The sequence below is a fragment of the Dunckerocampus dactyliophorus genome, chromosome 17, assembly GCF_027744805.1.
Source record: "Dunckerocampus dactyliophorus isolate RoL2022-P2 chromosome 17, RoL_Ddac_1.1, whole genome shotgun sequence".
Lineage (NCBI taxonomy): Eukaryota > Metazoa > Chordata > Actinopteri > Syngnathiformes > Syngnathidae > Dunckerocampus > Dunckerocampus dactyliophorus.
Window position 1 is genome coordinate 20,632,412 of NC_072835.1, and position 21,320 is coordinate 20,653,731.

The 21,320-nt window shown below is 41.4% G+C and overlaps 2 protein-coding genes across 8 annotated transcripts in view; one reads left to right on the top strand and one right to left on the bottom strand.

The window, feature by feature from the left end:
* Positions 1–9,745, top strand: part of plppr1 (phospholipid phosphatase related 1) — a 50,847-nt gene extending 41,102 nt beyond the window's left edge. For 2 of the 3 annotated variants that reach the window (XM_054756304.1, XM_054756302.1), the window contains 2 exons: positions 5,609–5,740; positions 9,496–9,745. In XM_054756304.1, coding sequence (XP_054612279.1) covers positions 5,609–5,740; positions 9,496–9,540 — 177 coding nt within the window. In that variant the 3' untranslated portion in view covers positions 9,541–9,745. Of the gene's footprint in view, positions 1–5,608; positions 5,741–6,133 lie in introns of all 3 variants that reach the window. The other variant, XM_054756303.1, reaches the window with a different exon arrangement.
* Positions 1,501–21,320, bottom strand: part of grin3a (glutamate receptor, ionotropic, N-methyl-D-aspartate 3A) — a 58,681-nt gene continuing 38,861 nt past the window's right edge. For 2 of the 5 annotated variants that reach the window (XM_054756299.1, XM_054756301.1), the window contains exons 8-10: positions 19,335–19,496; positions 18,529–18,596; positions 11,740–13,375 (exon numbers count right to left, since the gene is read on the bottom strand). In XM_054756299.1, coding sequence (XP_054612274.1) covers positions 12,766–13,375; positions 18,529–18,596; positions 19,335–19,496 — 840 coding nt within the window. In that variant the 3' untranslated portion in view covers positions 11,740–12,765. The other 3 variants (XR_008566462.1, XR_008566461.1, XR_008566460.1) reach the window with 3 other exon arrangements.

The following is a 21,320-nucleotide window of genomic DNA, read 5'->3' on the forward strand; positions in this document are numbered from 1 at the left end:
TATAGAGGAAAGGAAGTCCTCCTGGCACGCAGCATCATTTTAATCAGGGGATTAGATTGTTCCCTTTGCCAAGGTTTTAACCCGCACCCGTCTGTTTGTTGGGCTGTCTGTCAGGAAGATCCTGCAGAGACTATAAGGCTGATTTGCCTCATGGGGGGGGTTGCTTTGGCCTGCTGTCAATAAAAGTCTACACTTCAAGTTAATTAACACAGAATTTTAGCTGCTGATGTGTAACTCATTGCTTTATAGGTCAAGGGAGGACATGCATGTTAGCAGACTAACATCAAGATGTGAAAACATTGGTGAACGCTAAAAGGGATATGCTAGCGTTCTTACAGTGTTACATATTGGCAGATTATCCCATTATATGTGGTGTGGTAAGATTCTTTTTTCATATTTACGTTAAAAAATCCTGTGGTAGACAAAGAGAACATCCAAGTCATGCATGGACGTTTGTCGAATGGAATGAAACAACCGAAGACGGGGACATTACAAATAGCAACAATGCACAGCTCAATGTGAGAAGGAATTCTCAAAAGGATGACCAACACGCTTGCAAACACACAAGTGCACCCTACTAACCTTACTGCAATAGAAATGCAAAGCAGTGGAGTTGGCAAATAAGCTATCAGCTAGCCTAGCTGCTTCTTCCGTTTATTTTCTGTCAGTCTGGGTGCCCTGTGGTACATTGCTGCCTCTCACAGGTCAGTCCAGGTACTACCTCAGGTTTCTGATTGTGGATGGTGGGCTGTGTTGGTCGTCTCTTTGTACACCAGTGGCGGAGCCTGACGCTTTTCATTGGGGTGGCCAAGGTGAGACCATTACTCACCAATAAGTTGACACCTGAATTGTGTAGATGGCCCGTGGGGTGGACGGAGGGTGACCAGGGGTGGTCACGGCCACCACTGGCCACCCCGTATCTCCGCCACTGCTTTGGGACCGTCTATCAGGGCACTCCTGTTTTAGCTCTAGACTCCACGATTTACATGCCCACTCATGCTGCGACAGAGAGCTTCCATAATTAACACATTTATGTGCCGAATCACGCTTCAGAATTTAAGTCAACATAGTGAGAAAACTTGACGGGGGCCGACCAAAGTAATCATGGAAAACCTACCTACCACTTGCAGTTCATGCAAGACGCGCTTTTATTGACAGCTCCTGCACACGGAAAGTTGTGTGCTGCAGTGGAATGCGTCCAAGCGGAAACGGCGGTTAGGCTGAACTGATGTTCTGCACCACAGAGCCGCGTTTGTCAAAATTGTCCCGCATCCGTGGGGGTGGCCACCCGGGTGGCCGGAGAGTGCCACCCTGTAGCTCCGCCACTGTTGTACACCAAACACTCCATGAACAATAAGAACATTTTTTATTGTCATGTGTGCTGTCGCTCATAGAAGACTGCATGTGTGGCCTTTTGGCCTCCTCTGCTTCACTGTTACTTATTTCCTTGTTTTAAGTGAACTTCAATTCATACATTTTTGTAGCATTTCATACAGTGGCTGGGAAGTACCAAAAACCTTTACTAGCACACATCTCAGAAAAGGAAGTAACATTTCAGAAAATAACAAAACTAATTTACATTTCAGAAAAAACATTAACAAATGCAAAAGACATTTATGTTTCAGAACAAACACATTAACATAAGTTGAAACAAAGTCACATTTCAGCAAATAAATTGACAAAAATCGAAACAGATTTCCATGTCAGAAAAGGCACTAACAGAAGGCGCAACAAATTAAGATTTCAGAAAAGTGAACAAACATGAAACACGTTTACATTTCAGAAAAGACGTCGAGAAAAGCTGAACTAAAAAAGCATTTCAGAAAAGAAATGAGCAAAACTCAAAACAAATGTAAAATTCAGAAAACCTGTTGACAAATGCAAAACTCATTTCCATTTCATATAACACATTGGCAAAGATCAAACATTGGCATTTCAGAATAGAAATGAGCAAAAGTCAAAACAAAAGTACATTTCAGAAAACACGTTAGCCAAAGTTAAAGTAATTAGCATTTCAGCAAACACATGAACAGCAGTTGAAAAAAACGTAACATTTCAGTGTAGAAATGAACAAAACTCGAAAGTAATTTCCATTTCAGAAAACACATTAACAAGAGCTGATACAAATTTAAACCGGAAGGGGAATGTATCAAATCTTGATTGGCAGCCACGTCAACTAATCTTTTTGTTCATGTCCACCTCATACCACTTCAACTAAACGCTGCAGCTCTGTGAGTGCCCCATTATTTAATAAAAACAATAAATAAACCGCCAAGATGATTGTAATATATACAGTATAGATACATATGTATGATCTGATTGCTTGTTATATGCCGAGTATTTAACCGTGCAGCCAAATCATGACGGACACATGCAAAAACGTATTCATGCAGACCGATTTGGTGTAAGAACATAGATAGACATGTTAGAAACTCTATTTGGTGCAGAAGATAAGCGTAGGCTGTTTGATCACCAATTTTTGCAACACACCATGCACACTCACAAGTTTAGAGCTAATCAGTTCATCGAAATGCACCGTTATTGGCCTCCATGCCCGTCAATCCGGGATTTGGTACATTCCCCTTCCTTTAGTTCGGAGTCTTGTTCATTTGTTTTCTGAAATGTGGAAGTGTTTCATAGTTTGTAAAAGTGTTTTGCACTTCCCAGCCACCGTAATGTCACGTGTATTTTCAGTTAAAGGGACAGATCCGTCAACGTCAGCGGCCCACAATGCGTACAGATGGCTCCTGTGCGGTAGTTTGGAGTCTCTTGGTTGAGAAAAGTTAAAAGTTGTGCGAGTTTATATGGGGAAGCTCGTTCTTGAGGCTGGAAAAAGTATGGTCAAGAATGTAAGCTTTTCATGACTGACCTATATAAAGTGACGTGCACTGAGTCAGTGATCTCTGGGGGAAGATAACACAGAAAAGCCAATCATCATCTCAGCAGTTTCAAACGTTCTTATTTCTAGCTTATTAACTAGTAACCTTGAACTGAGGAGGGCTGCTTTTACCTCCACGTGGGACCAGCGGTTCTGATGCAGCTCATCGCTTGCCTTGTCATCTCATGACGGACGAAGGTTGACGGACGGCCTCTTAAAGGGAATCCGGGTTAAATTCCTGTACAATCAGGGCTCTTGCAGCAGAGGAGTGAATTGAATCATCCCGTCAACCACTTGAGACGTAGAAAAGACTGCCAGTTCACTGGCGGCGAGCGAGCGCTCCTATTAAGCATTTCATCGAGCTAAAGGCTGATGTCAAGAAGACACAAATTTGATAAATGGGAGAATAAATCAGCGAACGTGTTCAGCGTAATTCACGTAGAGGTAGTCTGACGGCATCTTAAAAGGAAATGACAGTAAAGAAACTGATGTGAATAGTATAACTTATCTTGGATGAGGACTGCTTTCAGTGTCAGTACCATTTTCTTCACAGGCTTTGAAACATTTCTGAAGAAATATACTGTTCACATACAAAAAAGAAAACATCTAAAAGACTTAGAGAAAGACTGATGCACACCTGGCCCTGTTTTTGTTCAACTTTACGACAAATGTTGGGTTCCAGCAAGTGTTTTTCCAGGCATTCAAGTTCTGAGGCATCCTCATGTAGACAAAGCTCTAGAAGATAAGAGTCCATCCAGGTTAGTTTCAATGCTGACAACAAAATCTTACAGTATATCGTCTTGTCTGCAGTGTCTGAAGATGTTTAATGGGATTTTCTATGCTGCTGCCAAACAAGCAATCTCTCCGAGCCTGGATGACAGGAAACACCAATGGGTAGAAGATATTGTCTTTCGCTATCTAAACAACAAAGTGGATGGTTTACCGAAATGAGGTTTCTTGCAGGTGTAGATGTGATCTGTCATGAACATAAGTGAATATTACATTTTGGATTTACACTGCCACCCTGCGCGCTTCTATCAAGTCATTTTTGGAAGAGTAATTACCAGAGGTGGGAGCAAGCAAGTGTTTTGCAAGTCTCAAGTCTTTAATCTCAAAGACGTGGAAGTCCAAGTCAAGTGTCAGGTCAAAACAGGCAGGTCCAGTCAAGTCCGAAGTCATAGGGTTGACATTTTGTCGTCCTTACGAGTCATGAGCACTGTCTAGTGTCTCCGAAATAAAATGCCGTTTTCACAATGTAACAATCTATTACATTTGACAAATATAATGAGTGTATTTTGAATTGTTTTGTTATTTAAAATAAAATAAGAGCAGTGTGACAATCAAGACCATTGTTCTTAAACCTGATTGGACATCAATTGATGCATTCAATAAGGCAGATTCTGGGGGAAAATATGTTGTCTTTCTGGAAATGACATAACAACGATCATGTTAGTTGAATACTTTGAATGGGGACACAATTTACTCCACACATTCACTGAAAATCTCAAGTATTTTCAGGTCAAGTCTCGAGTCATTGATGTCAAAGTCCAAGTCGGGTTTCAAGCCTTTCGAGATATTGTCAAGTTGCATCCAAATTCATCAAAATTGTGACTCGAGTCCACACCGCTGGTAATTGCTTCATTTGTAGCTACCCATCTGTTCCAGAAAGACAAAAATGTTCACTCAAACAAAGTTTTTATAGTTTTACATTCACAATACAATTCAAAATGCATCTACATACACATACATTATGAATGAAAAGGATAAATGAACATTTAAGGTTACCTTTACCTTCAATGAAGACATGATTGTTGCCAAAGACACGACGTGGCAGTGAGATCAAAACAAGGACACCACCTTCCTGTTTTGCTATGAGTTATTTCTCTACTTCAAATGTGTCTCTTACCTCAAGTCTCTGCTTTTCTTTTGATCATGGCTGCAAAATGACCCAAAATTGTGTCAGCATGTTGAATTCAAGAAATCACCCATGGCAAAACACAAAGGTGGTGTCCGTGTTGGTCTCGCATCTTTGTCAACAATAAAAACATCCTTTGTGTTAACATTTTTGGCTTTCTGGAACAGATGAACTGGATTTACATGATTTCTTATGGGAAAATTGTTATTGTACATTTAGATTAGAGTCGGACCTCCTGGAACGGAGCAATGACGGTTCCACTGTATTTAAATTGACAAAAATGAACAGTGCAGCGGCAGGTGATAAACCCGAGCAATAGTATTACTTGAACACACTGTTTTGTGCTTAATCCTTGTCAATTTTCTTTATTAATTCGTTCCAAAAGGCGTTTCCCATAGGAAATAATGTAAATCCAATGAATCCATTCCAAACACCATAAAAAATATGAACGCAAAATACATTTTCTCGAGAATAATTATAGTTTATTTAGCAGTTGCACTCAATAAAAAAATAATGGACGGTGTCAGAAACGCATAGGGTGCTTTGTTTGGGAACTTGATTTTGTGGAATGATACAGTGGAAGGCAAACAAAACTAGTTTGTTCAGTGCAACACTGTACAAAAGGTGAGGCAAAATTCTGGTGAAAAATTTTGAGTAAGACCCAATTATACAAAAAGTGACATGCAACTGTACAGGCATAGGTTTACAGGCTCCTGCAATATATGAGGCTGCCTGATGAAATGCCAATGCAGTTTTTTTGTCCAAAATCTACACTGGTGTGATCATCCACTTACGTGTGTGTCCCAACACCGCAGGGCGTTTGCGTTGTGAACAACTTCAAAGGCGTCCACGGCGCAACAACCAAACAGAAGAGCGAAGATTACCGCGGCCTCCCCCTGATGACTTTTCCTCGTGTCGAGAGTCCTCTGGAGACCCTCAGCGCACAGGTAGCTTGGAAAACACACAATCTATTGTTTTCATTAATTGGCCGCGTTCCCTCCAGGCTTTCAGGCTCTATTTGTGGACGCTTAATTCACTGAAATCCACAGCAATTTGTCATCATTTACTGTTTTGTGAGACAGAGAGTGCTTTCCTTTCTTTCTTTACAAATGACTCATCAACAACACACAGGCATGAGCATATGCATGCACCTTGTCCGTGTCTCCCTAATGAAACACTAACAGCAGCTCAGGCGGAGCACTCCTAACACTTGTTTGATGTTTTCCTCTTTGCATTCACCCCCACTTCCTTCCTTTTCCCTTCACACCCCTTCCATTTGCCCTCTCTTGTCCCAATAATCTTTCTCCATCCTCTTTCCTTCCTCCCACATCCATTTTCAGAACCACTCGGCATCAATGACGGAGGTCACATGACTAAGGGGGCAGCACCGGGTCACGTTTGCGTCTCCACAGCACTTCCAGACACAATGATAAGGACGCATGTGGCGTGGCTTCGATTGCTTAACAAAATCAAACACTGATATATCTGTCTAGTTCACCCCCGGCGGGGACAAACTCCACCATGTTTGGGATGGTTTCACGCTGGGGTTAAGTATTCCAAAACAAGCACAGATTGTTTCCTCATATTCCTACAAGTCATTGCAACATGGGAGGTGTTGTGTTTTTCGTTGGAGGATGGTGTTTTGCACATTTTGTATAAGCGGTTGCTGTTATCCTACCCTGACCGTGTTCCACCTGCACACCTGTGTGTTACATCACATCCTGTCAGGTGACTTTCCTCCGATCACCGTGTCTCTACCTCCCCCGACCCCCTAAGTCTGAAAATTTGCTATGTAAAATTAGCAATGTTGATGTTGTCATTCTGTGATGTTTGTCATTTGTACAGAAAAAAATCCCAGATAGAATTGTTCTTTTTACGATGGCTGTGTATGAATTGACCATGTCAGGTCATATTTTGTAAAGATTTTTGTTAATCTGTTACTATTACGATCCTTTTCGGACCTGTTTGCCTGCTGTAAACTTACGATATGTTTTGGTATCATATTCAGACACATGGGGTGCTGGATTATCAGCCACATGTATGGAAATATGTTGATATGTGTGTCCTGATTCATTGTTTTCATTCGGGGAAATTCTCTTCAGAGAGGTTCTGCTGGGCTAGCCTGTGCCACAACACAAAAGATACATTTCTGTTTGGTAGATAATGACTCTACTATTCCCTTCTGAATGATGCCCCGTTTGTAAGGAACATGCATTTCACAAAGAGAAAATGTGTGCTATCATGAATTGCTATGTACTTTGAGCAGTTGCTACATACAGATCACACGCTGCAGGGTAAAGCAACACCTCTCAGGTTACACGCATACCTTGACATCAACGATGAAGACCTACACATCTTACTCCTTACACAAGTTCCAGTACCAGGTGGCCATAAGTCAACATCATCAGCCGTGTGTTCTGTTCTCTGTGATGTCAGTACACTGGTACCTCGCTTTTCCAAAACTGAAATATACGGAAAACGAGTCAGTTTTTCTCATAGTAAATAATATAAATCCAATTAATCTGTTCCGTACACCCAAATATATGAACAAAAATACATTTTAGAGAACATAATTACAGTTGCACATGCAGAAAACAAGGTGAAACAATTATAACCCACGAATGGATGGAACTTCTTGTTGATGCAGACTCCCCGTACATCCCGTGCAACTTTCTTTGGCCTAATGGCAGAGCAGTAAAGTCGCAATCAATAAAAAATGCACAGACAGTGAGTCGGCAATGCATAGGGCGCTTTGTTTGGGCACTTGATGTCGCGGAATGATACAATACAGCGCAAACGGATTAGTTTGTTACGTGCAATACCGCATTAAAAACCAGACAGTGGATGAAAACCAAGGAAAAATTTTGGACAAAAACCGAATCATACAATAGATTGCACCCTTCGAGTTGGGAGTGAGGTCTTGCCCCAGGTGGAGGAGTTAAAGTATCTCAGGGTCTTGTTGACGGGTGAGGGAAGGTTGGCGCGTGAGATCGACAGGCGGATCGGCGCAATGTCTGCAGTAATGTAGTGAATCGTAGTGAAAAGAGAGCTGAGCCGGAAGGCAAAGCTCTCGATTTACCGGTCGATCTACGTTCCTACTCTCACCTACTGTATGGTAATTAGGTTTGGGTTGTGATAGAAAGAACGAGCGGCCGAAATTTGTTTCCGCCGTAGGATGGTTGGAGTCACCCTAAGAAATAGGGTGAGGAGCTCAGAGAGGAGCCACTGCTCCTTCACATCGAGAGGAGCCAGTTGAGATGGCTGGGTCGTCTCGTCCGAATGGCTCCTGGACGCCACCCTGGCGAGGTGTTCCGGTCATGCCCAACCAAGCGGAGGCCCCGGGGCAGACCTAGGACATACTGGAGGAATTATGCCTCATGTCTGGTCTGGGAATGCCTCTTTGTTCCCCCCAGTGGAACTGGAATAGGTGGCTGGAGACCGGAAGTCTGCGCTTCCCTATCCATGACTTGGACCCAATAAGCGGAAGATGGATGGACCGAACCGTACAAAAACTGGGGCGTATGAAAGTCGAGGTTTGACTGTACTTGTGTGGTGTCACTTCTTGCTGTTTACGGATCTGACCACAGACTAACATGTACATGAACTTAATATTGTAGTCCGTCCAATCATTACTACCTGTGCCAAATCTTCTATTTGTTTGTTAGTGTGCATTGGAGGATTAAAGTCTTCAGTAATAAGGTCATGAGGATCAACAGTTTGAGGAAAAACCACACACAACACAGCCTGGAACTTTCACAAGTTTTGTTGGTGACTCTAGCAAGAAAAGCACACCTTAGCTGATTTCATCGAAGTGTGGGGTTGAAGTCAGGACTGTTGGCAGACCACTCCATTCTTTCTAATCTCAAACTGTGGAGGTAGGTCATGTAGGTAGGGCGCGAAAATTGTCAGGATGGGCCAAGAGTGAATTCGATAAGATCAGCTGTGTTTCGTCATTGTCCTGCACGTGTCCCAGACATAGCAGTTAGTTTCCACATCAAAGGACTTTCTTTCACTTGTACAGTATAAAGCTTCTGTCGTGTTTCCAAGGATACTTTTACAGGCTCACAGGAACACGGTGGATTGAACCAGCAAGTTTCAGGTTGGGCAACGACAACTCTACCACCTGAGCCATGCGCCTTATCAATAACAATCATGGCAGTGTTTGCCCTACCATTATGTTAGGGGCCACCACATTGACATTGTGGACCAATTTGGAGTCTTTCTGATGCTTTCTATGATGAAAGTTTGTGAAATGCAACTACACGGGAGCGATTGCAATACAGATATGTTTTGCACATGCACCCCAAATGTAACTGCAGAGGAATCTCCTCACCCTGCGCCCTCCCAATGCTGTAAACCGAGGGGAAACACGGTATGGATTGCCAGTTCTTGGTGCAGACTCCAAATGAGCACTTAAGCATGGTCTGTGCTCCTATTAGAAATCAAAGCAAAAGTCAAAAGCAGAAGAACAAACATATTCAATTCCCACAAATGCCCTGACAAATGGGGCATCATTTAAAAGGGGAAGCATCTTCCCAATGGTATCACATGTATCGGCATTGAACTTTTTGTTTTATGCTTGGAAACATATAATAAAGAACAAAATGTCTGTCTAAAAAGGCCTGGCTAGCCCTGTGTTTTTGTTTGTTTTTAATTCCAAACGTAAACCAGGCTAACGAGCGCTTCACCTTTCCTCCTTGAGGTCCCCCTCCCCCACCCACCAGTGGATTGTGATGCAATGTTGTGACTCCATTTCCTATTGGAAGAAAAACGCCCAGCATGAAGAGAGAAGTCAAGATGTTTTATAAATATTCATGATTTGAATTATACTCTTTAAACTTTGTGATTATAATTGTCTTTTATGATGAGTTAAAAAAAAGAACTGTTTCATTTAAAATGCTGCATATATTTTATTTTCTTGGTTTGTTCTCAAATTAAATAGTCTGTAGCAACCCTGTGTGCTTTCGTTTTTTTAATTATTATTAAAGGCATTGCATAACAAATATCAAAATAATGTTTGAACAAAAAACACATTTTACTTTCAAATTCCGTCGCAATTTGAAAACACAACACAGCTAAAATTTGAAGCTGGATTTGTCTGAAATGTTTCTGCATCCATCCATCCAGCCATCCATGCCGCTTATCCTCACTAGCGTTGCAGGAGTATGCTGGAGCCTATCCCAGCTGACTTCAGGCGAGAGGCGGGGCACACACTGGACTGGTCACCAGCCAGTCGCAGGTTTTTCTGCATGTTTTTGTATAATATACGGTCAAGCCACCAGTTAAACCACCAGTTAACAAGTTCTGTCCTCCTTCATTGACCTATGTTGATTTTATTCTTGATTATTATTGGTTTGAGTGTGTTGTTGTCCTCGATAAAGGATATATTTCCTTGACACTAAGTGCTGGTAAGATTTGGTGCAGCATGTCAAATAAAAAAAAGCACATACCAGCAAATAACTCAACCACAGATGAAAGACTCGTTCAGCTCATTGACTACAAGGGATGCTGAACTTCCCATTTAAATATAATAATAAGATAATGTGTACACTTAAAACTGCATTAAAAGTGCACTAGATTGCACTTAATTTTGTGAGTATGATGAGCATTAATCTGCTGCTGAGTGACATTGCTCTCTGACGCGATCTTTCTTCCCTCGGCAGCACCACGGATGCTATTGGAAATAAATTGCAACACATTTGAAGCTGTAGCTTCAAGTCATGGAAGTTCACAGTGAGAAAGTAAGCCCCTGATTGGATAAACGGGTGGAAAAACACCACTTCCGCTGAGCTTCACAGGGGGTCTACGGTGCAGGGCGGTCCTTGAGTTTGACTGACAGCAGCCAGAGGAGTGAGCTGAGTTTTTTTCCCCCGCGACGCAGTCATGCAGATTCAAGGAGAGAGCAGGTCAGAGCAGAGGTGAAGTCTCTTACGGAGTAAATGATTTCATTTGCTAAAATCATATTAAATGTATGTCAGACCCAAATGAGCATCCCCTGTTTCAAAGCCCAGCAGCCGCCACTGCATTTGGGACCAAGTCATAATGATTTCACTGGATGTTGCAGCTCATTGATTTGATTGCTTGTTTAGACGAAGGGTGATGATGCATGTACTAAAGAGGATAGTTTCTACTGGCTGTGCAGATCCTAAGGGCCAAAGGCAGCATGGCATGTGTTGATGAAGTCACAGCCTAAAGGGAAGTGCTAATGGTGTTTGGTATCATGACAAGTTGCAGGGAGATGTAAGCCGTTGGACAAAGGCTCAGAATTTCCAGACAAACAGGCTGAGATTTCATTCTTCTCATGTACCAATGTTCCATCCCAGGCGGCAGCACTTTCTTCTTCTATCGACGCTGCTCAGACAGGGGATTAGAACGAGCACAAGATCTGCCAAAACCTGGCACTTTTGTTTTCTTTTTGGTTAAGTCATCCCGTCAAGGCCTTATCAACTTCAGCGACGTGTGCGTCAGCACAAAGAAATGCACACTCTCTCACTGATCCACACACACAAAAAAAAAGCTGGCTGCTGTGCCAGTGCGCTTGCCCTTCTGCTCTGTCAGGTGTTCATTTCAATGATGACAGCCTACGCTTGCCCTGCAGACACACTGACGAAATAGTGTGTGTGTGTGTGTGTGTCAAGGTCCTTGGCTTTTCTGCCTCCTTGTCTGTATTGTTCTCTCCAAGCAATAGAAATGAGGGATAGAGCAGCACCCAAATTTAAGTTCAAGGTTGGCCGTAGCGCGGGGGTTGGTTATGTTGCCGCAGGTGTTGGTTTAAACTATAATGGAGTTTTTAGATGGAAGGACATGTGTAGCTGTCGGTTAACATCAGTGGCACCGCAAAAGGAAATCCTTGAAAATAAATGTTACAGGAGCCGGACACTTACTGACTGATGAGTTGTTGGCTGCGTTGCAAGTGCAAAGGGCTACAATGCGACCACCCTGCAGGGGAAATAATGTTGCCATCATTTTAAGTGCGAACAAGAGAAGTGATTTTAATGACAGAACTCAAAACTTGAACAGGAAATGCAAGAAAACAGGTCTCATCATAGAGGGACTGTTTCAGATTGGTGTTCTGTGTGCGTATTCAGAGGTAATATTTAACCAACAGTGTAACTCCTTCATGGCAAAATGCCCAAGAAGCCATTTACGGTGATCCTGGAGTCAAACTCCAATTCTAGTTTTACAGGTGCAGCTTTCTTGAAGAAACAAAGTGTGCATCACTCAAGTGCAGGACAAGTCAGCCGTAAAATAACAATTTATCCAATAATTTACCACAAACTACCAAACAGATGTTCTTCATGAATGTGAGGAGGTCTTCCCAAAGTTCTTTGACGGTCACCAACCAAGCATCAAAGCATTAGATTCATTGGTAAGAGATTGGTAAAATTGACTGATTCTCATGAGAGTTCCCTTCGCCCCCTGAAAGACACAAGGTTTCATCAAGACCTATGGGACACCAAGACTTAACAGGCTGGGTTCAAGCTCAGGTCATTGATACTCTCAAGGAGGCGTAACATAAGACTCAGGTGATTCAGCCCATTAGGCTTAAATACCTGCGGGTCTTCATATCTGGGATCAGGCTTATCATCACTGCAAAGCAAATCTGTTCCCTTTTCGAGGCGAGCTTAGAGAGCGGGAGGGAGGAGTGAGAGAGAGGAGGGATGAAAGGAAATGAAGATAATGAAAGGTGGGAAGGAGGTGACGAAATGGTCCAGCTCACCAGTAACTGCAACAAGCATGGAAGGGCTGACTTGGTGCTTGGTTAAGAAATATTTCCAGTAGTACTTCCTGTCTATTGCATTTCACATGTCGGGAAATGACTGACGGATCCTTCGAGAATATCTCAGTCCAACGTTCTCCTTCAGAATCTATGAATGCTCCAGCTGTGTAATCCTCTTCCAGAACCATTGCAAGGTTTTGGAAAAGACAAGACATGTAACAAGGTTTCCCTGGATAAAGCAGGGGAAAAGTTTCAGAACTCCGGGAGTGTGTTTGGGTGTTGGTTAGTCTGCTGGTGGGGCGGTGTGTACTGTGGGAACTGGTTAGACTGGTGCGTAGTAACCTGACTAAGTGCAGTCTGGTTTGCTTGTTGGTTCTCTGATTGGTACTGTTCTAGCTCTCGCTTCCTCCGTATGGCCGACTGCAGCTGCTGCTTTATCGCAGTGATTTGGCTCTCCAGTTCTGACAATTCCTGCACAAGTGGGCTCTGACCCACACCCAGGCCAGGGCCGCAGTCCCCCACACCCAGGCCAGGACCGCAGTCCCCCACACCCAAACCCCGACACTGTCCTGGGGCCACGCCCAGTGCAGAGCTTCCCTGCCCTTGCCCCAATCCTTGGTTACACACACGACCTAACAAGTTGGAGCGTCCGTTAGAGGTGGTCACTTTGGGAAGATGTTTTTCCAGTAAAGGAAGAGAATGATGAAGAGGTCGAGCAGAAGCTGGTGGTGGTAGCGAGAGGTCCTGGGAGCACGGCCGTTCCAAGTCATTCTGTGCCTCTTTTGGAAGAACCCTACGCCTGTTGCAGAGAGATGATTCAGACGGATTCCAGGATGCTGACTGGTTGTTTCCTTCATTGCACCTAGAGATGCGAGTAAACAAGGAAATGTAAGGCATCACTGTTCAAAGATATTCATTACGAAGTCCGTGGCCAGATTCTTGGGAGTTTCTGATTCCGATTTGTGCTTAACATAACGCATTCTATCAAAAACATACTAATTAATCAACCATGCTATTTTGTGGGTGAATATGGACTATTATTAGACATAAATAGAAATATTCAAGCAGATTTTCCATAGTTTTTGCCTAAATTAATCATTTTCATGCATAAAATTGACTAAATGAACTACAATACAAATATAAGGCATTCAGAAGACACATTCAAAGACGTTATGATAAGTATGCTACACTCGTCACTAGATAAAGGCAACTACAGTATCTGAGGATATACGGTAATTAATGAACGGCTGGTCAGCCATTGGTGATGGCTCAAACCAACAAACCTGTCATATAATTGTGAAAATTGGAGCAAATTTCAATATAAGGAAATGATTTGTTGCTGGACAGATCCCTGTTGGCTTTTCCAGCAGTGCAACTGCTCAGCATTGCATTCCCTCCTTCACGCGGACACCTCTACTAAAAGCGTAAAAGAGTCGCCGCCCTTTGGGATCAATGTATTTCAAGACATTATTAGCTAAAGTGCATAAACAGCTAACAGAAGCCCATAAAAATAAAATCGTATTGTTATGTTATTATGGCATCATCTTGCCAAAGCCTCAGGGCTTAGCTGAAGACTGACAGAGAATAAATGAGCTACAATTAACATCTCAACTGGAAGCTGCCAATGTCGAAAAGAGCTATTGAAATAAAAAAACTAACATATAATTTCAAATTTTTCAGGCCAGAAAAGCCTGAAATGTGACTGAGCGTAAATATGAGCTGGCCGAACATTCTTTGTGACTGCAGATGCCACAACAGCGACTCCTCTTCGTCTCAGTCACTTCCATCTTCACCACTTGCTCTCTTGATTCAAAACTAACACGATCCGGGCTTGCTCAGCATTTTTATACTGCGCATGCAACAATACAGTTTGGATTTGGGCTGTGGCGTTATCTGCCACCGGTCCCATAATTCATAGTTTGACTAATGCAAAAATGTAGCATGGACGCATTGCAAGAAAAATAAAAATAAAAAATAGATAAACCTACAATATGCATGGCTGTTAGTTGTGGTCAGCAGATTAATTAAAAGTAAACAGTTACATAAATCACCCTTTGGTTGCCTATCTGTCTTTGGAAGTCATCTTAACAATGCCTTTTTAATTCATTCTATGAATTTATGACTGTGTTTTTACAGTTTATGTTACACAAGTTATCCATCACTTGCCTCTAAAGTAATTGTGTTGTGAGAAGGGTTATCTTACAACAAGACAAATGGAACTCCGTGTTTTAATATTCCATATAACAGGAGGCCTGGAGCCCTTATGCACGCCTATATTTCCATTCATCATTTAAACTGCAATCATTAATTTAGTTTTACAAGGGCTCAGAGTTGGACACCCCAAGGTCCCCCCCATATAATTTTCCAACAGTAGTTTGCAGTTTGTCAGACTCGTGTCTAAATATTCATTCGCATGTTCGTGATGTTGATAAATATTAATGTCACCCATGTTCTGAGGTTTTACACATGTTTTTGCAGCTTGTTGTAAATCCACGTGTTAGAGAGAAATGTGAAGGATGGAATCTGACCCAGTGGAAGATGCTGCACACTTTGAACCCTCACATACATTATAAATGAGTGAACACAGAGGTTCTTCTTCAACAAGAAGCACATCCTGTCGGGTCAACTAGAACAAGTGCCGTTGGACAACATATCCAATCTGTTACAACATTATTAGACAAAGATATTTCAGACCAACATTAAATGAACATTAAAACAATACCTTCAGCGGTAACAACATTATTAGACAAAGATGTTTCAGACCAACATTAAATGAACATTAAAACAATACCTTCAGCTTTAACAACTCATGTGATTGGAATTAAAGTAGCTAATTGCAATAGCTAATAGCTAGGGGTGCATTAATAAATTTATCTGTATCAAACAATACTGTAACCCAAGTCACAAATGTCACAAAAGTCCCCTCCTGATTCACAATCAGCAGCTCCTGTCGTGGCTGGAGGCAGAAGGAATCTCAAGCGGCACGCATTTTTCATCTTTATAATCCAAATTCTGCATGAAATAACTAAAATAAGTAACAACAAAAGTCCTAACTGCATTTATAGTGGTTAGTTCCATGCAAAAACCTTTAAAAAAAAAAAAGTCAAAATTGCACCGTATGTTCCCTAAACTCCAATACGGAAAGGTTTTTTTTCTACACTTACCTGTTATTCTTACTACAAGTATTATTTTATAAGGAATTTCAAAACATCATCTTTTTTTATGTGCTGCCTTGACTTCGGCTGTATTGTCACTTCAATACTTGTTTTTGTTGATTTTATAATTGTAATGCTTAATAGCAAAATACGTAGTTTGATTGAAATACTGCTGATTCTATGAACGGAACAATTTACTTATTGTTTGTGTTTTTACTATTTTTACAAGGTGCTGTTTTTGTTTGGTTTGGTTTGAACTTCTGTAAGAATGCACAGCAGAACATGAGGCTGCACCAGACACATGTCATTTTAAAAAAGTACTTTTGAGTTAAAACAAATGTTGCTCATTTCAATAAAACAGGAGTTAAAAAAAGGCATGAAAATTGAAATGTATTTTTTTGTATGTAAAATATCAAGCCTCGACACTAATATCGAATCGAATCGTATTTATTTTATTGTTGCACTCCTACCGGTAACGCAATGTTACAGTGTTATTAAAGCGACTCTATCCTGCTCATTGTAATGGGGTTTTAAAATTATGTAAGACATTATGGTACATTTTTTCGATAAAACACTACATAATGAATAAAACAATAACAGTTGTCCTATTATATATTATTTCTCCATCACAGTTAACATAATTGGTCTTGCAAAATTGATATTTCTTCCATCTCTTTTTCTCACGCTACATGACCTTAGCACTGCACAAGGTACTTGATCACAGAGTCTTAATGGCGTGTCAGTGAGTGCGTAATAGAAATTGTTCCTAATTCTCTCAGACGTACAGTTCCGTGCTCACATTTTGGTTGCTAAGGCCAATACACTTTTCGCCCAAAGGCTCTTTTGTTTCATAATACCTTCTAAATTGATCATGCTGATGAAACAGAAATGCTTACACAGCACATCATCAGCCCTGTAGCTGTAATCGCTAAAAGCTTTTATGGCAAAAAAGCCAAATGCAAGTTTTCAACAATATTTACATTTCAAAGCCCCAGTGATGTAATTGAAACTCTTTATTTTAGTCACTCTAGTGTTAGCAAGGACGAAAACACATCACTTCTGTCAGACACTGACAGGTTGGCAGTTATCATTTCAATTGGAAGCGCACGGTGCAGAAGGGCCTGATTGAACGGGCAGAACTATGCAGGCTGTGCAGGCGGAGTCATCTATCCTCATTACTCAGACATTCCTCTTGATTTGCAGTGTCCTCTCAACGTGCCGAGCTAAGCCAGGACAAATTTGAAACAGCAGCACAGAAAGAACAGAACGGGAGCCTTGTTCAGCAAAAGCAGAATGGTTCCTTTGACCTCCTCTTAAACGTGTAAAACTACGTGTGTTGGACATGAGTCATGCTTATCTGGTAAGTCATGAGGGGGTGACCCACAGTGATGGCATCATGACTATGCTAGAGCAGTGGTTTTGCTGTGGGACCCACAATCACCCCTTAATGACCCAAATTGTGGACATTTTTCAACTATATTCTATTTAATGAAAAGTCAATGCAGTTTTTAATTTGAGGTAGTGCAAAATAACAATGTGTGCCACTGTGTCGCGTGTGGGGGAGCATAGGCTACCCAGTATGCCTTGCGGGCTGCGGGTGCAAGTATAATTTTGCACGTATGTCAGCGTGTAAGTGATAAGCGATAAATGAATTCCTTCTTTATAAATGCAACATTTTCGTAGTTAGATCACAGAAAACCTGTTTACGACCTTCTAAATACAAATTTTAATTAGAGCTCTCTACATATGAAATAACAACCCTATTATCACATTTACACTCAATATAGTTGACATAATAAGAAAAAATAAGACATTTAAGACATAAATATGACTCATGCTGTGTGCTGCTGTAAATGTGTGCTGGGAGCTGAGTGGGGGGGCAGACAGGAAGTTACATCCGGGTTCAGATTTGAGTTTTAGCTTGGCGTGGGTTACGGCCACAACAGCAGCCCATGTTTTTATTAGGGTTTGGTTTTAGAGATTATTGTGCCTGTTGTGAGGTCATTCAAACCTGCAACAAAGGCCTGTTGTTCCGGCATTCGAGTCTGGTGCTTGTGTGTCTCACCAAACATTACTGACACCTAGTGACCAGTTTAAAATACTACATATCATCACAACATCATCACAACATCTTTGAATACAGTACGTCTTCTAAATGCCTTGTATTAGCCATTTTAATCATTGAAAATGCTTAGATTTAGGCAAAGGTATGTAACATTTGGTTAAATATGCATTTTTTTTTTTTTTTACTAATAGGCTGTATTCAATCACAAACCTGCATGATTTATTAATTGATACATTTTCGAAAAACTGTGCTAGAGTGAAGCCGCGAAATTCGAAGTGAACTGTTCTAACAAACGTTGGTTTTCCTCTGTGAAAGTGGTTTTCATCAGCTTGAGTAGTGTTAATGGACGACACCCCGGTGCATGAAAATAAATCCCCTTCTGAATAAGAAACACAAGATTATATTTGTACCCTTTTTTTGACCAGGCAAAGACCTGCGACCCAGCAGCTGAGAATCTAAATATTTCAACAGATGCGCTAATCAACATTATGTGATGTCAACCTGAGATTATTCTCTCAATTTTCATTGCTGATAATTAGCTTCCAACAGGCTGACCATTCTATTGAGCTCCCCATTAAAATGGGTCCCTTAACTGCCACTTGGATGTTAATTGGTGTCACTTATTCTCAGCCTAATATCTCAGCCATCCAACCCTGAAGGTTTGAGGACAGTGGCTTCCTGCCCAAAGCATTTCTTATTCTGCATTGATATCCCCAACACTCACTACGGCATCCCTTGAAAACAAATAGTACATTCCAGTACAATTCCAATATACATTATAAATAAAATAAGTACCTTTTGACAGTGGTGACAGTCTGCAGTTTGTCATCAGCAAAGACAGAGTTGAGGGCTCGGTGTAATCTCTGGAGAACAAGCAGTTACATAGATAAGACTGTCAGCAACAATTATGGAAGGCGCCACATCCTGCTGTGTTCACACTTGTTCAGCAGAACCTCGGTTTCATTCAGTCTTTACAAAAACCGAGGCAATTGTGCCCATAGAAAATAATGTAAATCTAATTTTACCAGACACCCAAAAGTATTAACACAAAACACATTTTACAGAGAACAACTATCGTTTTGCATGCAGAAAACAACGCAAAAGTAAATTTAAATGATGAATGGATGAAACTGAGCAGTCACACTCAAAAAATACACTGACAGTGTGAGTCAGCAATGCACAGGGTGTTTTTTTTCGGGCACTCAATTCTTCACTAGAATTTTAGCAAGAATTTTCAATAAAAACCGCATCATACGAAAACTAGTTTTGACTGTGGTTCTGTACTCAGGTCCGGACGAAAGCATATACAGTGTACAGTATATGCATCAAGGAAGGACGTGATTGGACAGCTTTCATGACATACATGATCATATTGAATGCACAGATTTATCAAACCGCTCCACTTTCCATTTGTTACAGAGTAGTGCGACTTTGGTGGGAGAGTTTACATAACGCTGACTAATTTCTCTGAATGGACTGTAAGGGAAAAAGTGCAAAAACAAAAACAGAAAAAAAACCCATCTCAGTTAAATGTTCAGATAGTACTGCAGGTTTTTGTACAATGATGCATTTGGATGCTACAATACGTGAGCGCAGTGTACCTGGCTGGTGTGCAGCCAGTATTTTAAGCGTGGCTCCTTGACCCTCGGGATGACCAGCTTGTACACGATGTGTTCCGCTATGGTGGTCAGCAGAGATAAGGCCACACCCACACACAGCATCACAAAGAGGCCGGAGAAATGTTTTATACCCATCTGTAGTGTCTGGATAGAGAGAGACAGTCACAGACAAGACAAAGATACAAGGAAGATCAACACTTTGATATCGTTATTGGAAAACAAAATCTAACTGAAAAAAGAATGGAACATTTTTGACAATTTTTTTCCATCCCCACCCTCTTCATCAATGTCAAAACTTGAAATGCTCACAGACCAGCGCAGTCTCGTAGGAACCATGCATGGTGTCCCGCAAGGCATAGTACTGGTACATTGGTACATTCACTCTGCATGCCCATGTCATGCAGGGTGTCATGTAATACAACACTATGAGCTGTTTTTGGACTGAGAGTGGCAAGGAGGTGAAGGACATCCCTCTAGGCAAATGCAGCACGCGTTGCAGTGTTGCCGCTGGGATGCCCGGGAACACAGACAATGTCACGCCGCCCAATGACTTTTCTTCCCCTCTGACTTTTTTTTTTTTTTTTTTTTTTTTTTGACTCGTGAGGCCAGCCTCAACAGTTTAAATATAAATGTGCTGCAGCAACAGCAGGAAAATAAATATAGTGGGATGGAAAATACTGGTGACAAAAGATGAAACTGCAGTTCATTTCAATAATATAACAGCTGAACATTAATAATGTAATTTACACATACTAGTGTTCATCCGCACAGGGTGAATCCAGGCAACTGGACTCTCCTTGTTTGTTGGGAATGGGAATGGAATGGGAAGAGCAGCTACTCTTCCCATTGAAAAGAGATGTTCCTTCACATCTGTCTTTTTCATCGGGAATGTTCCCTAATATCTGTCTCTTTCAACGGAGTGGCTACTCTTCCTGTTGAAAAAGAGATATTCCCTAGCATGTGTCTTTTTCGTGGAGAATGGCCACTCTTCCCATTGAAAAAGACAGTGTTTGGAGGAGAGATGTTCCTTAACATCTGTCTTTTTGATCTTCCCACTGAAGGAGACAGTCTTTGGGGGAAAAGATTTGAAGATTGTCAGAGACAATCTTTAGGGGAGAGATGGTCCCAAACATCTCTTTCAACGACAATTACCGTCAAAAGAAACCGTTTTTTTCAACTTCTTTCAACAAACAAGAAGAGTCCAGTTGCCTTGATTCAACCTCGGCAGATCACCATGACCTGGATGACACACATATTACTGTTTATATCCAAAGTTAGTCAGAAATGGTTGCACATGAGCTTTCTGGGTCCAAATGACAGACGTGTTATAGTCCAACTAATGCACACAGGCCCTAGGTTTTTAGCATATTAACTCTTTGGGCAAGTTCATCTTATGCTTTCTGTAATGATGGAACTTTTTTTTTTAAACAGGCAAAAATACAACATTCATCTCACAGCTTTTAAGCTGGAATGTGTCACTCCTCCCTAAGGAGTATATCACGAGTGCGGGAGTAGCAATCAACAAATGTGATCTTGCACTTTTCTTAATGGCGCACTTGCTCCAGTTACTGCCCGCGCTCATCCTCGTATGAATCTTTTTTACGGCCGTGCGTTGAGCAGATCTCCATGTGGCCGCAATGGCTGTATTATCAAGTGATGTAGGAAGTAAATACATGATGGATTAAATTGGCGATTGCCCGTATAGTGGCTCCCTAAGCTGGCTGTAATGACTTTTCAGGTGGAGCCAATTATTCCGAAAGCTGGGGGGGGGAATTGTCTGAATACTGTCAACATTCTGAGAGTTAAATGGTAATGAGATTTTTTTTTTTTTTTTTTTTTAAATAGTGGTATACTCACCCTACATTTGTGCTTTGGCCTGTTTGATCCCGTCTGTGGATTTTTTCCAATCTTTTTCCAAGTCATTCTGATCATTTCTATTCTGGAAGGTGGCGCCTGGCATTAATTATT